Source organism: Aspergillus candidus (assembly GCF_002847045.1).
Source record: "Aspergillus candidus strain CBS 102.13 unplaced genomic scaffold BDW47scaffold_21, whole genome shotgun sequence".
In the NCBI taxonomy this organism is placed as follows: domain Eukaryota; kingdom Fungi; phylum Ascomycota; class Eurotiomycetes; order Eurotiales; family Aspergillaceae; genus Aspergillus; species Aspergillus candidus.
The window spans coordinates 109,288-123,612 of NW_020194026.1; the positions used below are offsets into that span (position 1 = coordinate 109,288).

General features: G+C 50.9%; 6 protein-coding genes and 1 non-coding gene across 7 annotated transcripts; 2 read left to right on the top strand and 5 right to left on the bottom strand.

The window, feature by feature from the left end:
- Positions 1 to 70: 70 nt before the first annotated feature.
- On the bottom strand, positions 71 to 2,115 carry BDW47DRAFT_125611 (uncharacterized protein; the record flags this gene model as incomplete). Its single annotated transcript, XM_024816414.1, has 2 exons — positions 71 to 1,908; positions 1,974 to 2,115. 2 exons carry the CDS (start codon positions 2,113 to 2,115, stop codon positions 71 to 73), a joined length of 1,980 nt encoding a protein of 659 aa, XP_024672188.1.
- Positions 2,116 to 2,298: 183 nt separating this feature from the next.
- On the top strand, positions 2,299 to 2,604 carry BDW47DRAFT_125612 (uncharacterized protein; the record flags this gene model as incomplete). Its single annotated transcript, XM_024816415.1, has 2 exons — positions 2,299 to 2,505; positions 2,557 to 2,604. The coding sequence occupies 2 exons, from the start codon at positions 2,299 to 2,301 to the stop codon at positions 2,602 to 2,604; spliced, it is 255 nt and encodes an 84-aa protein (XP_024672189.1).
- Positions 2,605 to 4,294: 1,690 nt separating this feature from the next.
- Positions 4,295 to 5,109, bottom strand: BDW47DRAFT_125613 (uncharacterized protein; the record flags this gene model as incomplete). Its single annotated transcript, XM_024816416.1, has 2 exons — positions 4,295 to 4,467; positions 4,530 to 5,109. The coding sequence occupies 2 exons, from the start codon at positions 5,107 to 5,109 to the stop codon at positions 4,295 to 4,297; spliced, it is 753 nt and encodes a 250-aa protein (XP_024672190.1).
- A 288-nt stretch (positions 5,110 to 5,397) lies between these two features.
- BDW47DRAFT_29383 (uncharacterized protein) lies at positions 5,398 to 6,535 on the top strand. Its single transcript, XM_024818681.1, has 2 exons — positions 5,398 to 5,751; positions 5,839 to 6,535. The coding sequence occupies exons 1-2, from the start codon at positions 5,738 to 5,740 to the stop codon at positions 6,422 to 6,424; spliced, it is 600 nt and encodes a 199-aa protein (XP_024672191.1). The 5' UTR covers positions 5,398 to 5,737; the 3' UTR covers positions 6,425 to 6,535.
- Positions 6,536 to 6,640: 105 nt separating this feature from the next.
- On the bottom strand, positions 6,641 to 6,713 carry BDW47DRAFT_t80. Its single transcript has one exon. It is a non-coding gene; the product is annotated as a tRNA-Lys (tRNA).
- Positions 6,714 to 7,565: 852 nt separating this feature from the next.
- On the bottom strand, positions 7,566 to 8,189 carry BDW47DRAFT_105440 (uncharacterized protein). The gene has a single exon (XM_024812571.1). It carries the CDS (start codon positions 7,953 to 7,955, stop codon positions 7,653 to 7,655), a length of 303 nt encoding a protein of 100 aa, XP_024672192.1. The 5' UTR covers positions 7,956 to 8,189; the 3' UTR covers positions 7,566 to 7,652.
- A 946-nt stretch (positions 8,190 to 9,135) lies between these two features.
- On the bottom strand, positions 9,136 to 10,826 carry BDW47DRAFT_131628 (Zn(II)2Cys6 transcription factor; the record flags this gene model as incomplete). Its single annotated transcript, XM_024817356.1, has 3 exons — positions 9,136 to 9,197; positions 9,266 to 10,719; positions 10,771 to 10,826. The coding sequence occupies 3 exons, from the start codon at positions 10,824 to 10,826 to the stop codon at positions 9,136 to 9,138; spliced, it is 1,572 nt and encodes a 523-aa protein (XP_024672193.1).
- Between the last annotated feature and the right edge of the window lie 3,499 nt (positions 10,827 to 14,325).

Here is a 14,325-nt window from a genome sequence, read left to right on the forward strand (position 1 = left end):
ACTTCAGCTCGACATTTACTTGAAAGAAGATACTATGAATGAACATAGACGAAAGAAGACACCAATACAATCAACCAGGGCGCATTGCCTCAGGCCCCCAACTGCATCGCACTCTGGGCACCATATCCGAGTAATCATCATCATCATCATCATCACCGCATTTCGTCCGTTCATCAAGCCAATCAAAGTCCGAGGAGCATTGCACCTCGGCGTTTCCAAGACAGGTCAGCTTGCCGGGATCGTCCCAGGTACCGCTGTAGACGCAGGGGACCTTCTCGAGGCCATCCAGGCCGAATTTCTCAAACTTGACGCCATCGCCATTGGGAAAGGGCACGTCGTCTGTGTACCGGTCTAGCGTTTCCTCAATCCGGTAGTACCCCTGGTAGGCGTCAGAGTTGGTAGAGCACCAGTCTGGGCTGTCGTCGTCCATTTCGGGGGCAAAGATTGCCCATCGGCTGTCGTGGTCGTCGCCCGGCCTATAGTTCAGGACGAATATCATCTGGCTGGTTGGGGTGGGTGTTGAGGAGGTCGAAGATGGCTCTGTGGTTGGGGTTGGAGAGCTGCTTTCGTCCTCATCGTCGTCTTCATCGTCGTCTTCATCGTCGTCTTCATCATCGTCTTCATCATCATCTTCATCATCGTCTTCTTCATCGTCTTCGCTACTGGTTGGTGAGGGACTGGGCTCGGGCGTCTTGCTCTCGGTGGGTGTTTCCGATGCAGTAGGGGTCTCCCCGGCATCTATGCGCTCCAGCTCCTCGTAGATCAGGTTGGGCTCATCGCTCGGCTCCTCGGGTCCGTCACCGTCGGGGGTGACCGTGGCGATATCGTAGGTCGCACACGAATCCTCCGCGGTGGTCGTCTTCACTTCGGTCGTGGTTGCTGTCGTGGCCGGGGGCAAGTCCTTCGTGCTGCATGCCTTTTGCGATGAGCAGGCTGTTGAACAGCTTTCTGTAGACGGGGCCTCGGACCTGGCGGCGATTTCTAGTCCTGTTGTGGGCGTGACTGTCGTGGTCGAGGGGCAGATGACATCGCAGTTGCTGACGGTGACTACGTCGGTGCAGCCTGAGGTGGTGGTGATGGGATCAATATTGCAACCCGAGGTGGTCTCTGTTGAAGTGCTGCAATCACTGGCAGCTTGGCGTCTGCGACCAGGTGCTGGCGTGGTAAAGCACTCTACGTACAGATTTTCTGTTGTCGAAGTTTCGCATTCTGATGAGGTTGATGTGCTCTCGTCGGAACTCGAGCTATCACTTGATGAGGTATTGTCATCGTCGTCGTCGTCGTTGTCGTTCTTGTTTTGGGTGTTAGAGGGCTCGGTGATGTCGGTCAACACGGGCTTGATATTTTCAATGTCTTTGAATTGGTTGGTTTTGCCTTCTTCAATTTTCGGCTTAATCTCACCGATCTTGTCGGATTGGCATTTGACCGTCTTGAACAGCTGAGATAAAGGATCACCTCCCTTGCAGTCCCCTTTGTCATCGGATCCCTCAGAGTTGAGGGTTGGCAGAATGTCATCGATTTCGGGCTTTTCCTTATTGAAGAAGTCCAGAATGTCGTCAGCCTTCTCTTCAGTTGGATGGTCAGTGAAATCGTCAATGTCGGGCTTCTTGTCTCGAATCCTGTCGAGAAGGGATTGGACGCGTTCGGTCGCCTCAGGAGGATCTGGACCCGGGGTGACTTTGGAGGACACCGGTGCATCTGTGGTAGTCGTCGCATCCTCTGTCCAGGTAGAAGATTCGTCGCTCTTGGTTACCACAATGACCGTTTCTACCGGGGTCACACTGGGATCAGACCCTGGTGTGGAGTTCTCGGTAGGGTTGGTCGTTTGAGGCTTAGGAGTGGGTGGACTCGAAGATTCGGTAGGCACTGGAGGTGGTCCTGTTGTCTCAGGGTTGTCTGTAGGAGCCACTGGGGGGTTCGATGTTTCCGAAGCTTCCGGAATATGGGGAGGAGACACCGAATTTGACTCCGACGGAGCTGGGTCATCCGTTTGATTCGACTCAGTAGACTTCGGATCTCCTGCCGTAGCTGTCGCAGGAGGGGGAACTGGGTTCTTTGAAGAGCCAGGGTCCTGGGGAGGAGACACTGAATTCGACTGCGACGGAGCTGGGTCATCCGTTTGATTTGACTCAGTAGTCTTTGGATCTCCTGCCGTGGTTATCGCAGGAGGGGGGACTGGAGTTGGGCTTGTTGGACCTGGGGGCCTCTGAGTGTCTACTGGCGCTGGGATCTCTGAATGGCTAGGAGTATCTGGAGGAGGCCCTGTTCTTGACTCCGTTGGCGCTGGCTCTCCAGTCGATGTCCCCGCGGGTGGAGGGCCTGAAATGTGCCCTGTTGATTTTGGATCTTTTGGGTTCTTTGGGGGAGGAGTTGGATTTGACTCTCCAGGCCCTGAGCTTCCTGGGACAGGTGCTGGAGGAGCTGAAGATTGCGCGGGAGCCGGAAGCTCTGTGGACGGCACAGGGTTTGAGTCCGTTGGTTCTGAAGCGGGAGCGGTCTCTGGAGGTGCCTGATGAGCTGGATCGGGGGAAGGGTCACAAAAAATAGTCGACGTAGGCGATTGATGGGCCCAACCATCAGTGTTGCCGGGAGTCGCAGTGGTAGTCAAACACTGAGAAGGAAAATCTGTAGAAACTTCAGACGCCACCGAGTAAGCTAGCCACGTGTGACCAGGCAATAAATTATCCTTCACGCTCTGTGCAGCGCTCCGCTGGGCTGGATCGGTAGGGGGTGGCTCAGGAAAAGCGTCACAGAAGATAGTTGGTGCGGGGACTGCAGGAACCCAGCCTGCTGCTGTTATAGTTAAGCAGCCTGGGTTCAAGACCTGAGGTACTTCATGGGCTCTAGCATAAGCCAACCAAGTGTGGGCATGCTGGTCGGTCTCGCCATTGACTTTGCTCATTGAAATGCCTAGCACCAACCATAATATCCCGATGTTGGCCCAGGAGGGCCGTAACTGGAAACGAGCCATGGTATGCTTTTTAGACACGGAGGGATGTAACAAATATGAACAGTAAATTCCAGCCACTCCACCGCTAGACCAGCCTCTGAGAGGCAGCTGGCAGTATCCTGGTATGCAATGGGTCTGTGAAATTGTCGAACAATATACAGGCAGAAGGAATTGAATGGGTATATGCAGAAGGAAAATATACTTATGTTCTAAGCTGCAAGCTCTAGCTTATGACTCTACGCACAGCCCTCCACTTGCGCCAAGTTAACCATTCTGTCGCATCACTATCACCTGAGGGCATCGTTAGTAAAAATTAGATCAAAGCTGTATGATAATGATCATACGAGGGCTAGAATCACAAGGACTGCATACTATTGATCACTCGTGGCTTTTGGCCCCTTTCACCATGCTAGCCACCAGGCTTATCGGTATCAACTTGCCAGAATTGTCTCGAGAAGGATTCTGATTACAACCTATCCGATAGGTTCTAGATGTTACAGATATTTAGGTCTTTTAGCTCGAAAGTATCGATGGATACTGCCACCCCCATGTTCTTTCTCCAGGTCTATGCATTCAAGATTTGGAGTAACCCCTACTGTAATTGCCCATATCGGGCAATTGATAGGGCTGGTTATGCGGGCCGGCCAGGGGGTGGGGGCCAACAGTGGATTTCTCTCATGCTCACATGGTGTAGTGGGCCAGCAATCCAGAATGGCCCCATTGCGTCAGGTACGTTGACCTGATTTGCTCTCTCGTGTATATGCTTATGGTTCCTTTCGGATCTTCGAAGCCATAAGCCGTAGACTCTGGTAGCTGATCTTGGCATACGTATAGATCGACATCCGATTATACGACAGCCCCAGAATTCGCCCGACAGCAACACTTGACGGGGTTTTCTCTGATCTTGGGGGACTGCTGGTGTGACAAGAAGTACCGGGGAAGTGAGAGCCAGTGAGGCCCCGTATCTCTGATATCTCGTTCTTGGATTTTTCGCATGGCTGATTCTGCGAAAGGTACGGAGCACATGTCTTGCTTATTGTGGCCTAATCATGATAGGAAATCTTGATGACATTGTGAATGTCTGTAGGTGATTGTAGAAAAGGTAGTGGAGTACGTGGAGGACGACAAGCTCAAGATAAACGGGTCATCTGATGTGCTTATACTTCGCTGGGCAATTTGAATTATATCCAACCGTCTCAGAGATTCTCAATGTACTAATAATCATCTTCACAAATACAAATATCCATTCCAACATCACTACCTGTAAACTGTAGCTTTTGCAAAATACTAAGCTTCACAGTGAAATCACCTGGTATACCAGTAAACCATCACGTTCCCTCTACCCTAGAACAAACGGTGCTTCTTAGGTTTGGTCGGGCCTCTCCGGCCCCTGGGCTCTTGCTTGGACGGGCCGTCACCTTTAGTCCAAAGGGTGCGTTTTACGCATGGGCTTTGGTAGCTGACACGGACGATCTTGTCAACCTTGGGGTTTCGCGTCAGTGCCGGATACTCCCACCCTGTTCAGAAGATACCTGTTAGCAAAAACCATAGGATAGGGCTGCGAGCGCTCGACACTCACCTCCCCACGCGCCATCCGTATCCCATTTATCGTCAGGGAATGCGTCATCCGAGATAAGCAAGAACACCTCTCCCTGTGACGCCTCCGCGAAGGCCTGAGAAAGCTGCTTCATGAACATGTCGCCGTATAGGTCCCTCCGGCTCTGCTTGAACCCGGCATCGTCCATGCCGTATTTCAACGCATCCTTCTTGTCGGTGGCCCAGATGGGGTCAATGATGCGCCCCCACATAGCATACTGCCACTCGTCCTTATTAGAGGCGCCGATGGGCTCGTCGGCGTAGGCATTCTCGGAAATCCATTGCTGGGCCACGTTGGTGACCAGTGGGTACTTGGTGTAGAACCAGTCGGGCTTCGACGTCGCTACGCCGTATTCAATGACTTTGTCCTTGAGCTCATCCACGCCAGGGACTTCGGGGATGTCTGCCCGAGCGTTGATATGGGCAGCCTCGTTTGACTGGGGAACGCTTCCCTTTGAGGGATCGTCGATATTCTGGATCGGGCTGGCTGAGCCCAGGAGATAGAAGAGAAAAGTCCAAACAATGAGAACGCGAGTCCAGGGGAAGGCAACGGGCAACTCCATCCTCGCTGGTCTAGAGACTTTGCTCAAAGAATATCACCGAGACAATACGGACAAGTTAGAAGCTGGCATCATTCCAAACGTATTAATGGAAGGGATAGAAGCTGCATGTTGTATACTTCAGTCCCAATGGCCCCCAGTGGCTCAGACCTTACCCACAAAACCCGCACCACGCACATACTAGTCTAGGAACGAGAATCTATCATCAGACTTGTAACCAGGTACGGCATAAGCAAAAGACGTTCAACTAAGAGCCTGAAAACGATAGTGCCAAGGGCACTATAAGCCCGTTCTACGTCCCGTGTCCAGATCTTCTCCGACTGGCGGCAAGTGGGGGGATCCATCTCTTATTTTTGGCCCCAGGACCGTGCTGACCGGGGCCTTAGCGGGTTCCTTTTGGCCCCATGTGTGGAATATCACAATCACAGTAGCCCGGACAGTCTCAATCAATGAGGTATCTCTATAGTCGTCTTGACGAGCTGAGCCCATTCGGATTGTTGCTCTCTGCCACCCCGCTCTTTCACACTCTTGAGTGATTCCAATCCTCCCAACGCTCGTTACCCTTCGTCCATACATGTCCTAGCTCATTCGACATCCACAGCCAAGCGATTCCCACCAAAACATCACCCCGATGTCATACGACAGGTACATCCCAAACCCCTTCAACACCAATCCTCACCCCAAGCTGGTAGAGGCAAACAACGGATACCAACCAACCGGGAAAACAAACAGGCCCCCTTCCCGCCCTTCCTCCCCAACCATCGATTCCGCAATCCTCCAACAAGTAACCAATCCAACTACCCCAGCAGACCTACACGATCTCCTCCTCGAACGCGACGAAGACCTCCTTGACAGCGCCTCCCGCGTCGCCACAATTCTGGGCCTCGAGCCCCTTCTTACCTACCTCACCCCGCGGCTCCCCAACGCTCCCCAAATCGCGCTCCGCTCCGCCGCTTACGCCGGAAACTCCCCTCTCTTCCGCCATCTCCTACACCAGTACCCACCGGGACCCCAGCTATCCTTGGGGCTCCGACTTGCTGCAGCAGAAGGCGGCGTCGGGATCTGGGAGGCGCTGGAGCAAATGTATCCCGGGTGTATCCATGACGGCGTAGGGCATCACGGGGACCTGCTCAGTGTGGCTGTCGACCGAGGGAGCGAGGAGCTGGTGCGGTATCTGGTGGACAAGGGGATCGATGTCCCAAATAGTGGCTCGTTAGGGCTGTCGGTTTTGCAGCTGGCGACGAGGAGAGGGCTTAGTGACGAGATTGTGGAGCTGTTGGCGAGGCATGGAGCGCGAGACCCCGATGCCAGAGAGTGAGTATGGTGGCAGGTTTGCTCGCATGGAGAGAGTTGGTTGCTGTTGGGAGCCTGTGGATAAGAGTACCGAGCGACAAGTTCACATCCAACGATTGCTCCGGAAAGGCCCCGTTATCAGTATCTCCATGATAAAGATCTGGTGCGAACAAAAAAATAAAACAGTATTTATTATGAAAGACAGACAGAAAGCAAAAAAAAAAAAGTAAAGAAAAAGAAAAGCCCAACGCGGGGGTCGAACCCGCAACCTTGAGATTAAGAGTCTCACGCTCTGCCGATTGAGCTAGCCAGGCAAGTTGAGGTTGACTTAGAAATTTTCACGAAAAATGTGAGAGAGTTGAACAAGAGGGCCGCATGGATTTAATCCCATCTACTGTTCTATATTGTTATTGTGTATAGCATGTCAATAACCCTCTCCACAGGGATAACGACTACTTGACATCAACCTTCTGGTCAATTTGTTCTCCCCCTCGGAGCTCATCATCGCCCTACAACTGCGGGTGTACTCATAAGGCAACAGTGGTCAGGTAGAAACACTGAATTGACGCGGTACACAGCCAATGGGAACCGGGGCGAAGAAGAAACCTTTTTCTTGCACAGACCGTCTGGTATTTCCATTAGGTAAGAACGTTGCCAAACTTCATTTTTTTTTATCAATATCTTACGTGTCTATATTTGATCTAATGCGGGGGACATCTGGACATCTTTCTCCTCGGAGTAGCTGGGATACTGACCATATGATCTGAACCAAGGCTGGAAGTGACTAGATATCCGTACGGGAATTCACGGGCCCACAGTTAGCGAGGTATTTTGACGACGTCACGCTATATTGTCAGCCCGTTATGTTGTTAATTGTAGGTCGGAGGCAATCCTGTCTACGGAGTATCCCTCACATGTCAACATCGTTAGTCACTGAAGCCCTAATTTCTATGTATACGTATAACACAAGAGCGTATCGAGGAGAGCCAGAATCAACATGTAAAGTGATTTCTTATAGCTCTAAATCGAATCCGATATATTTTGTATGTGTGGATACTATATCATAACACTTTCCAGCCAAGTTATTATCAATTATTTTCGAACATAACACCGCCAAAACACGGATAATCAGAGTCAAGATTCACCGACTCCTCTCCTCTGCAAACTTCAATACAAACCCACATTACAACCTCCAACATCATCTCTCCCACCCCACTCGATAAGGAAGACCACCCAGAAGCTCAAACAACCCACTAACACTGCACCTCCCCATTAGCAAGCAGCCAAACGGGGCCAGAAACCGCATCAGGATCAGGAACGACACTATCGAGGTCCTGAAAGGCCTGAGGAACAGGACCGCCGATATCCGGATTCGCTCCCTCGGACGTGATCTGCGCGGCGTTGATGTTCTGGTTATTGGCGCTCTCGAGATCAAACTGAATCGCCACGCTGCCGGGGAGATTGAAATCGGAGTATAAGGTGCAAGTGCGGTGGCCGGAGTCGACTGCGTCGGCTGTGGAAAACATCCACACGTAGCTGGCGCATGTCCCAGGCATGTCTAGGCACGCTTGGATGCAGTCGCATTCGCTAGCAACTTCGGGGAAGGCGAGGTCGACTTCGCTGACGACGCCAGTCACGTCGAAGCCTCGCGTGTAGCGGACGCAGCCTTTGTCTTGGGTTGCGAGCTGCGGGCAGATGCGTTTGATGTCGCCGTTGTCGTCGTCATCATCGTCATCGTCGTCGCCGTCATGGGAGTCTCCGTTGCTGTTGTTGCCATTGGGAAGGTCCCCGGTGTCGTTACCCTGCACGTTATCTTCAATGCCACTGCCGTTGGCCAAGTCTCCGCTGGATTCACCATTCGCGGTATCCCCACCGGCATGGCCGTTTTGGGTGCTTCCGCTATCCTCGACGCCCTGGCCGGAGCCGTCGCGGATTTTCAGGGCGTTGCTGAGAGTGCCTAGAGCAAGGAGGGAAACGACAGACACGAACGAAAAACGCATTTTGTGTTGGACGAGTTTGTTTCTTGTATTGTTATAGATTTTTCTCGAAGAAACTTGGAAGGTCTGCTTTGTGGCGATTGAGGATTGATGGGGCCTATAAAGAGTACAGAGCCATGATCTAATGTGCTGGCTCTTTCCATCCATTGCATCTGTATTACCACACGAGTTGGAATTTTCTGGCTTCAATATTGTGTGAGAATCAATAAACATTGTCTGAGAGACAAAGGCTCAATTACATCATATGTAATATCCCTGATGGTGGTGGCGCGTGCGAAAGGATACATGATGTATGTGGTTAAGAATTTGAAAAAAGAAAGCGCTAATGACCACTCGATCTGGATGGCTCGGATGTAATTGATTGCAAAGAAAGACGAGAGTGTATGAAATAGTAGCACTAGTGACTTCTCAGGGACCGAGTCGTTGACAGTATGGCGCATCTGAGGTGGATAAGACATAGCCTCCTGAACTTTAATATACACATGTCTGAGCCACTCTGCAAGATAAGGTTAACATTTGACGCACAATCAAAAGCTTGATAGCGTTTAATCAAAAAATCTTATGGCGTATTCAAGCTTCGTGTTATTGTCCAGTCTATTGGAAGCTTATTTGATGTAAAACTGTACTTGCTATACCAACGCCTCGTGTATAGCAATATCCTTCTCTAAAAATAATGGTACACGGTGATATGTCCTGTCGAAATTCATCTGATCCTCCTCGCGCCCACTTCATTCCTTAGTCACACCTCGTGGGCAGGGTACCTAGGTTTCAACCTGGAAGGGCCAGACCCTGTCTCCTGGACTGTGTCATGGCCCACTGCCCACTTCATGACAACCAATCTACCGTTTCTACCGAACAAGACAGCTCACGTCTGGACCAGTCCGACCAGAGCCACAGCTGAACCCGAGTCTCACTGGCTTCCCAGTTGTCCCACGATTGGTAATGTACGATCCTGTTCCGCTCCCCTGGCACTCGGTGCTTCACCGGTAAATCCCGTAGCTCAGCTTCTTCGACACGAGTGAAGAATTTGCCGAGCCGGACCGACCGCCTCCAATCCCATACGCTCTCTTTCCGGGGATTATCTGACATGATGCGGAGGGCTTCCCGTCGCAGCAAGGGGTCTCGACATTTGGTGGCGGTCAATTGTAAAGCGCGCAGAACACCTGGCTCAGGACAGAAGGGTCTCATTTCAGAGACACCATTTTGAGCCGACCGCTCAAGATGCAATAGACCCTTGGCCATGCGGACTATATTCTCGAAATGTGCATCATACCTGTCGTACTCCATCTCACTCATAGCAGTGGTGGAAAGAGTCCACAGGATGGCGAAGTGGTGGTCGATGCGCAACGCAAGCACAGAGCGCTGGTCAGCGGCTTTGCCCTGTCGTGTTTGCAAAAATCGGTTGAATGTGTCTGACCACGCTGCGTACATTGACTGGTGAGTCATCAGCTCACGCTGGGACTGAAGAAACCCTTGGTCGTGCTCACGCATGTCCGGATGGAGTAGCAGGGGCTGCAGGTTCGTGTTCGGCGAAGCCATCATCGTCTTGTTCATCAGCTTGGTCAGATTTCGCCGCGACTGCGTGATATCGCCGAAGGAGCGTGGTATATGGACTTCATTGCTTCCCACCACCAGTGGCCATGTTCTGCGCCCAAACATCGTGAGATCCATATGTAGCCGGCAAAAAAGATCCCATAGCTCGAGGTCAAGGACTGGGAGATTGCCTGGGCCCCTGTGGGCGCTTTGGTCCTGCCACATAAGCTGCAGCCCGGCGTCGACATGGTCGAGGGCCTGCTGGTGGTTGGAGTGGAGCATCTCCAGGCATGCGAACAGACAGCAGTTCACTAGGGTGAGGTTTGGCTGGCTGGTTTGCGTTCTCTGTGCCGTGGACGGGTGGCCGTCGACCAAGACACGAATGGCTCGGTTGTACTGCTGCAGAATGAATTCCTCCTCGCTGCCCTGGGATCCTGCAATATATTGCCGGTGGGCGGCGGCGACAGCCGTGATGGCGTGACGGACAGCTGGCTCGGTGTGACTCAGCTGTGGAAGAAGATGATCCCAGAGTTCGGAGACAAAGAACCCCGAAAAGACGGGGGAGGTTAATGTGCAGAAGGTGTGTACATACTCCCTTTCCTTGGGAGTGCCTTGGTAGACTGCAATCCGATTGTCGGGGTTGGGAGGGACACGGTGCTGGTAGGCGGCCAGGACATTTTCGTGCAGTTGTTTCTGGGTGATGCCAGGAGTGTATCCGTCACATTTGCGGCCGGTACTGACGCATTGTCCGCAGGCTGGTCTTTCTTCGTCGCACCTGACGTGGCGAGCTCTATCGATATTAGTGGATGGAATCCCAGGAAAACCGTTTTGGAAAACGTACTTGCAGGTGCTGCACCCGTTACGAGATTTGGGCCTTCCGGCTCTTCGGTGCTGCATTATATCTGGGGAAGTCTGCCTCGACCAGTCAAAACGAAGCCGTCGTCCTCAACAGAGAATTGCTGTTGTTGATTGAGAATTCGTAAAAGAGAGGACGGGGTATATATAGATCTTCTAGTCACCACAACATCACTAGGCTGGATGGATGTAAATGACTATATTCTTCTGGCACTGTCATCATCGGTCGTCAATGCCTGAGTTGTTGTACGGGGTGACAAATAAGAAGCCTGAGTCACAATGCTACAACCATCAGTTCAGCTGAAGATCGATAGATGCAAACAGGACAGATCGGCCAATATTTTCACCTGGGACTTCTGGAATCGTCGTGAGTCTAGGCAGTTATGGCCGCTAGTTCTTGTTACCTACTTCATGTTCAGTTGGAAGACCAAAAACGTCACTGAACAGTCACTCTCCAATGTGCCCAAAGTCAGCCTCAAGCATGAAGTATACTAAAAGAGTAAGGGCTATGTACATGGGAACTACTAGCGCTTCTCCCGAATTGCCCTAGCTTGGTAGAGGACTCGGCCGTTGAATGCAGTCGATCCATCATCCAGGGAGACAGCACAGGCTGATTGGCCCGGTATATTTTAACCTCGAACAGGGATCCCAACCCAAATGGACAGGCGACCTTCTCATTGGCCATATCGTATTAAGTGCTGACCAATTGAGTGATCTACTCGATGGATAATCCCTAGGAAGTCGGGAGCCTCAAAGGCATCCAGCCTCTACCTACCGAGCTGACCCTCCTGTCAGCCTTGTTGTGGCTCAGTCGATCAAATAGGACGTCATCGTACAGGAAAAACTTCCACAATATGTTGGTTTCTCTTCCCATCCAGCGTTTTTAGCACCATACGTCCCTGGCATCAGCCACACTTTTCTCTGTGAGGCGTAATCCGGCCACCGCAGGGTCCTCTCCCACCGACACATCCCGCCCACCCCACTATAGAAGATGTCTCAACACCTTGTAAATTAGGTGCCGTTGTGACGGTGAGCCGTAGATACGTAAGCTAGTCGTCCAAACCCTGATTTGTGGCTATTTTGAAACGACCAGATGCAGACCCCGGCTTCCATGTGCTAGCACACCGTCATCTCCATATTTAGCTCCCTCATCTGGAATTGAGAGTCATATCATCGGCTAATATGTCAGCTGGCTTGCCGTGCTCCCACATAAATTGTTGTTTTGGCTCTTCGTATTGCTTTTAGTCTTGCAAATCATTCGCAGTATTTTTCATCGCCCTAGGGATCATCAATGTCGTTAATATTTTTTGCCAATTCGTCGGTCTTTCTGCACTCCAACGCCCCTCACAGTCTGGCGTTGAGCTCTTCAAATTTTATATCATTTAATTTGACTAGTCATTTGATGTGTACCCCACGTCGTAAAATCAACCTGTCTGTTCATACGTGTATGTTTTCTAAGCCTAAAACCGGGTAGGCTGTCCCCATTATACTGAATACTACCATACTCTGACCGTGCTTATATTATGTGTTATTTTGATCCTAGGAGCGTACCGGAAGTTGATGTGGGTTACACATCAACAATCCAACAAATATATAGAGTACTGTGATGCAACCTCACCCCCCCCTCGTTGTTTTGACACAACCCTGTTCATTTGCTTGTCGCCAATTATCTCTCCCCCAACCATGATAAAACTAAAGTATCACTAAATTGGAGAGTGAATACTACTCACACTGTATGTAGACAAAGATGTGTCCTCCTTTTTCCCTGTGTCTCCCGTGCCTCGGGCCGAAGACACGCGAAAACAATCAGGCGATTTCCGCCCAATAGTTCTGGGGTTTGTTATTTTCTAGAATACCAATAAGTTGCCTAAGACTAAGGCTTAACAGATAGACTAGATGGGCAAGTTTACCGAACAAAAGTATCCTGGCCGATAATGTATACTTTGAGAAAGAGAGAGACGGCGGTTTAACAGCTTAGGGCTAGGCCAGGCTGTGCGGGAAACCATCACTGAGCTAACAGAAGCCCGACGCTGGACGAGAAAGACTAGACTAAAGTGGAGCGAGGGCCTTGGAGGAGTGGATACTAACTAGGTAGGCAGCAAGGCAGACCGGCAAGTTTGACTTTTTGTTTTTCAATGTACGCATATCTTAGGCCGAAGCCGATCTCTAGTAGCAGGGATAATAGCGTGTTGAGTGGTGTATTACATGTCTGATACTACTATCTTCATGTTTATTTCTTCCGTTGACTGTCATTATTTCTATATCGGATGCTTGTTAACATGGCTGGTCATCTTGCTTTGGGAACCGAATGGATAGCTGTCAAACGAGGTGCATAGGAAGGACACCAAACAGGTCCTCACAACTGGAGACAGCATAAAAAACAACACAGAATAGAGGAGATAGCTATATATACGGATTATATAAGACCAACAAAAAGAGAAGAGGGGAAAGAGAAAAGGAAAGAAAAGAAGAGAGATCTCCACTTCGCAACCATTACCCTCTCAACCTCCCCACCGAATTTAACTTCCACTACGACATGCTGGAAGCCCCCAAGAATCCAACGTCAGAACCTAGACTCCGATCGCGCAGGGAACTAGGAACTTTTGTAGAAAGGCGTGGAATGAACCCCCATGCACGAAACGACGATCACTCTAAATAAACATTGTGGATGGAGACGAAACGAAGTTACTCCCCTTTTTTTGCTTTTGGCGCTTCTGGGGAGAGCAGGAGAAAGCTCGGGGCCTAGACACCAACCAGGTCCTGTACTATGCCTGATCTGGAGAAAGTGGGAGGGTCGAGCCCCGACGGACTCACTTTTGCCTCGTGGATGGACGATTGGCTGATGATGATGGTCGGCTGGACGGTTACTTCATACTGACCTACTGGGTGACCTATAGAGGAGGCAGGGGTTCCCCGTGGGCTGACTTGGACGGAAATGGTGAGGCCCCTGTAAATACACCCATCGGGTAAGCAGGTGAACGATCGGACTATTGTCATTCAAGGGGTGTTGGTATGCAAAGTGGAGCGGTGAGGACGAGGTTCATTGGGGAGACCCTAATCAGATGGATAATCTGATTGATATGATCCCGTGTGCGACGCTTTGTTGGGATTGAGTGGGCCCGCCAATCTCTGTCACATGAGCCTGAGACCGGGAAGCCCGGGAGACAGTCACCACCGGTTTACTGGACTGGATGTTATTATTTACAAAGAATAAGGATTAGAATTGTAGATCAATGGTGTAATGATGAGAATAAAGAATAATCAAACATAAATCCGCATTGATTCTTGCATTCTCGCACCGACCAGTCTGGATGGGACGCCGTCGTGCCACCCGGTAACCGTCAGTTATCTGATCGGACCCTGCAAGCTCCGGTGCCACGTGACCAGGACCTCGGTTGCGTGGTAACACCCACTGGCCATGCCTTGCCGTTCCCTTGGCTCTACAGATAGGATAATTATGATCGATATCGTTCTTTGCACCGATTAGAAAACAACAGGGAAAATTAATGACTCTGCAGGGCCAAGGTCCAGTCGAGAATAA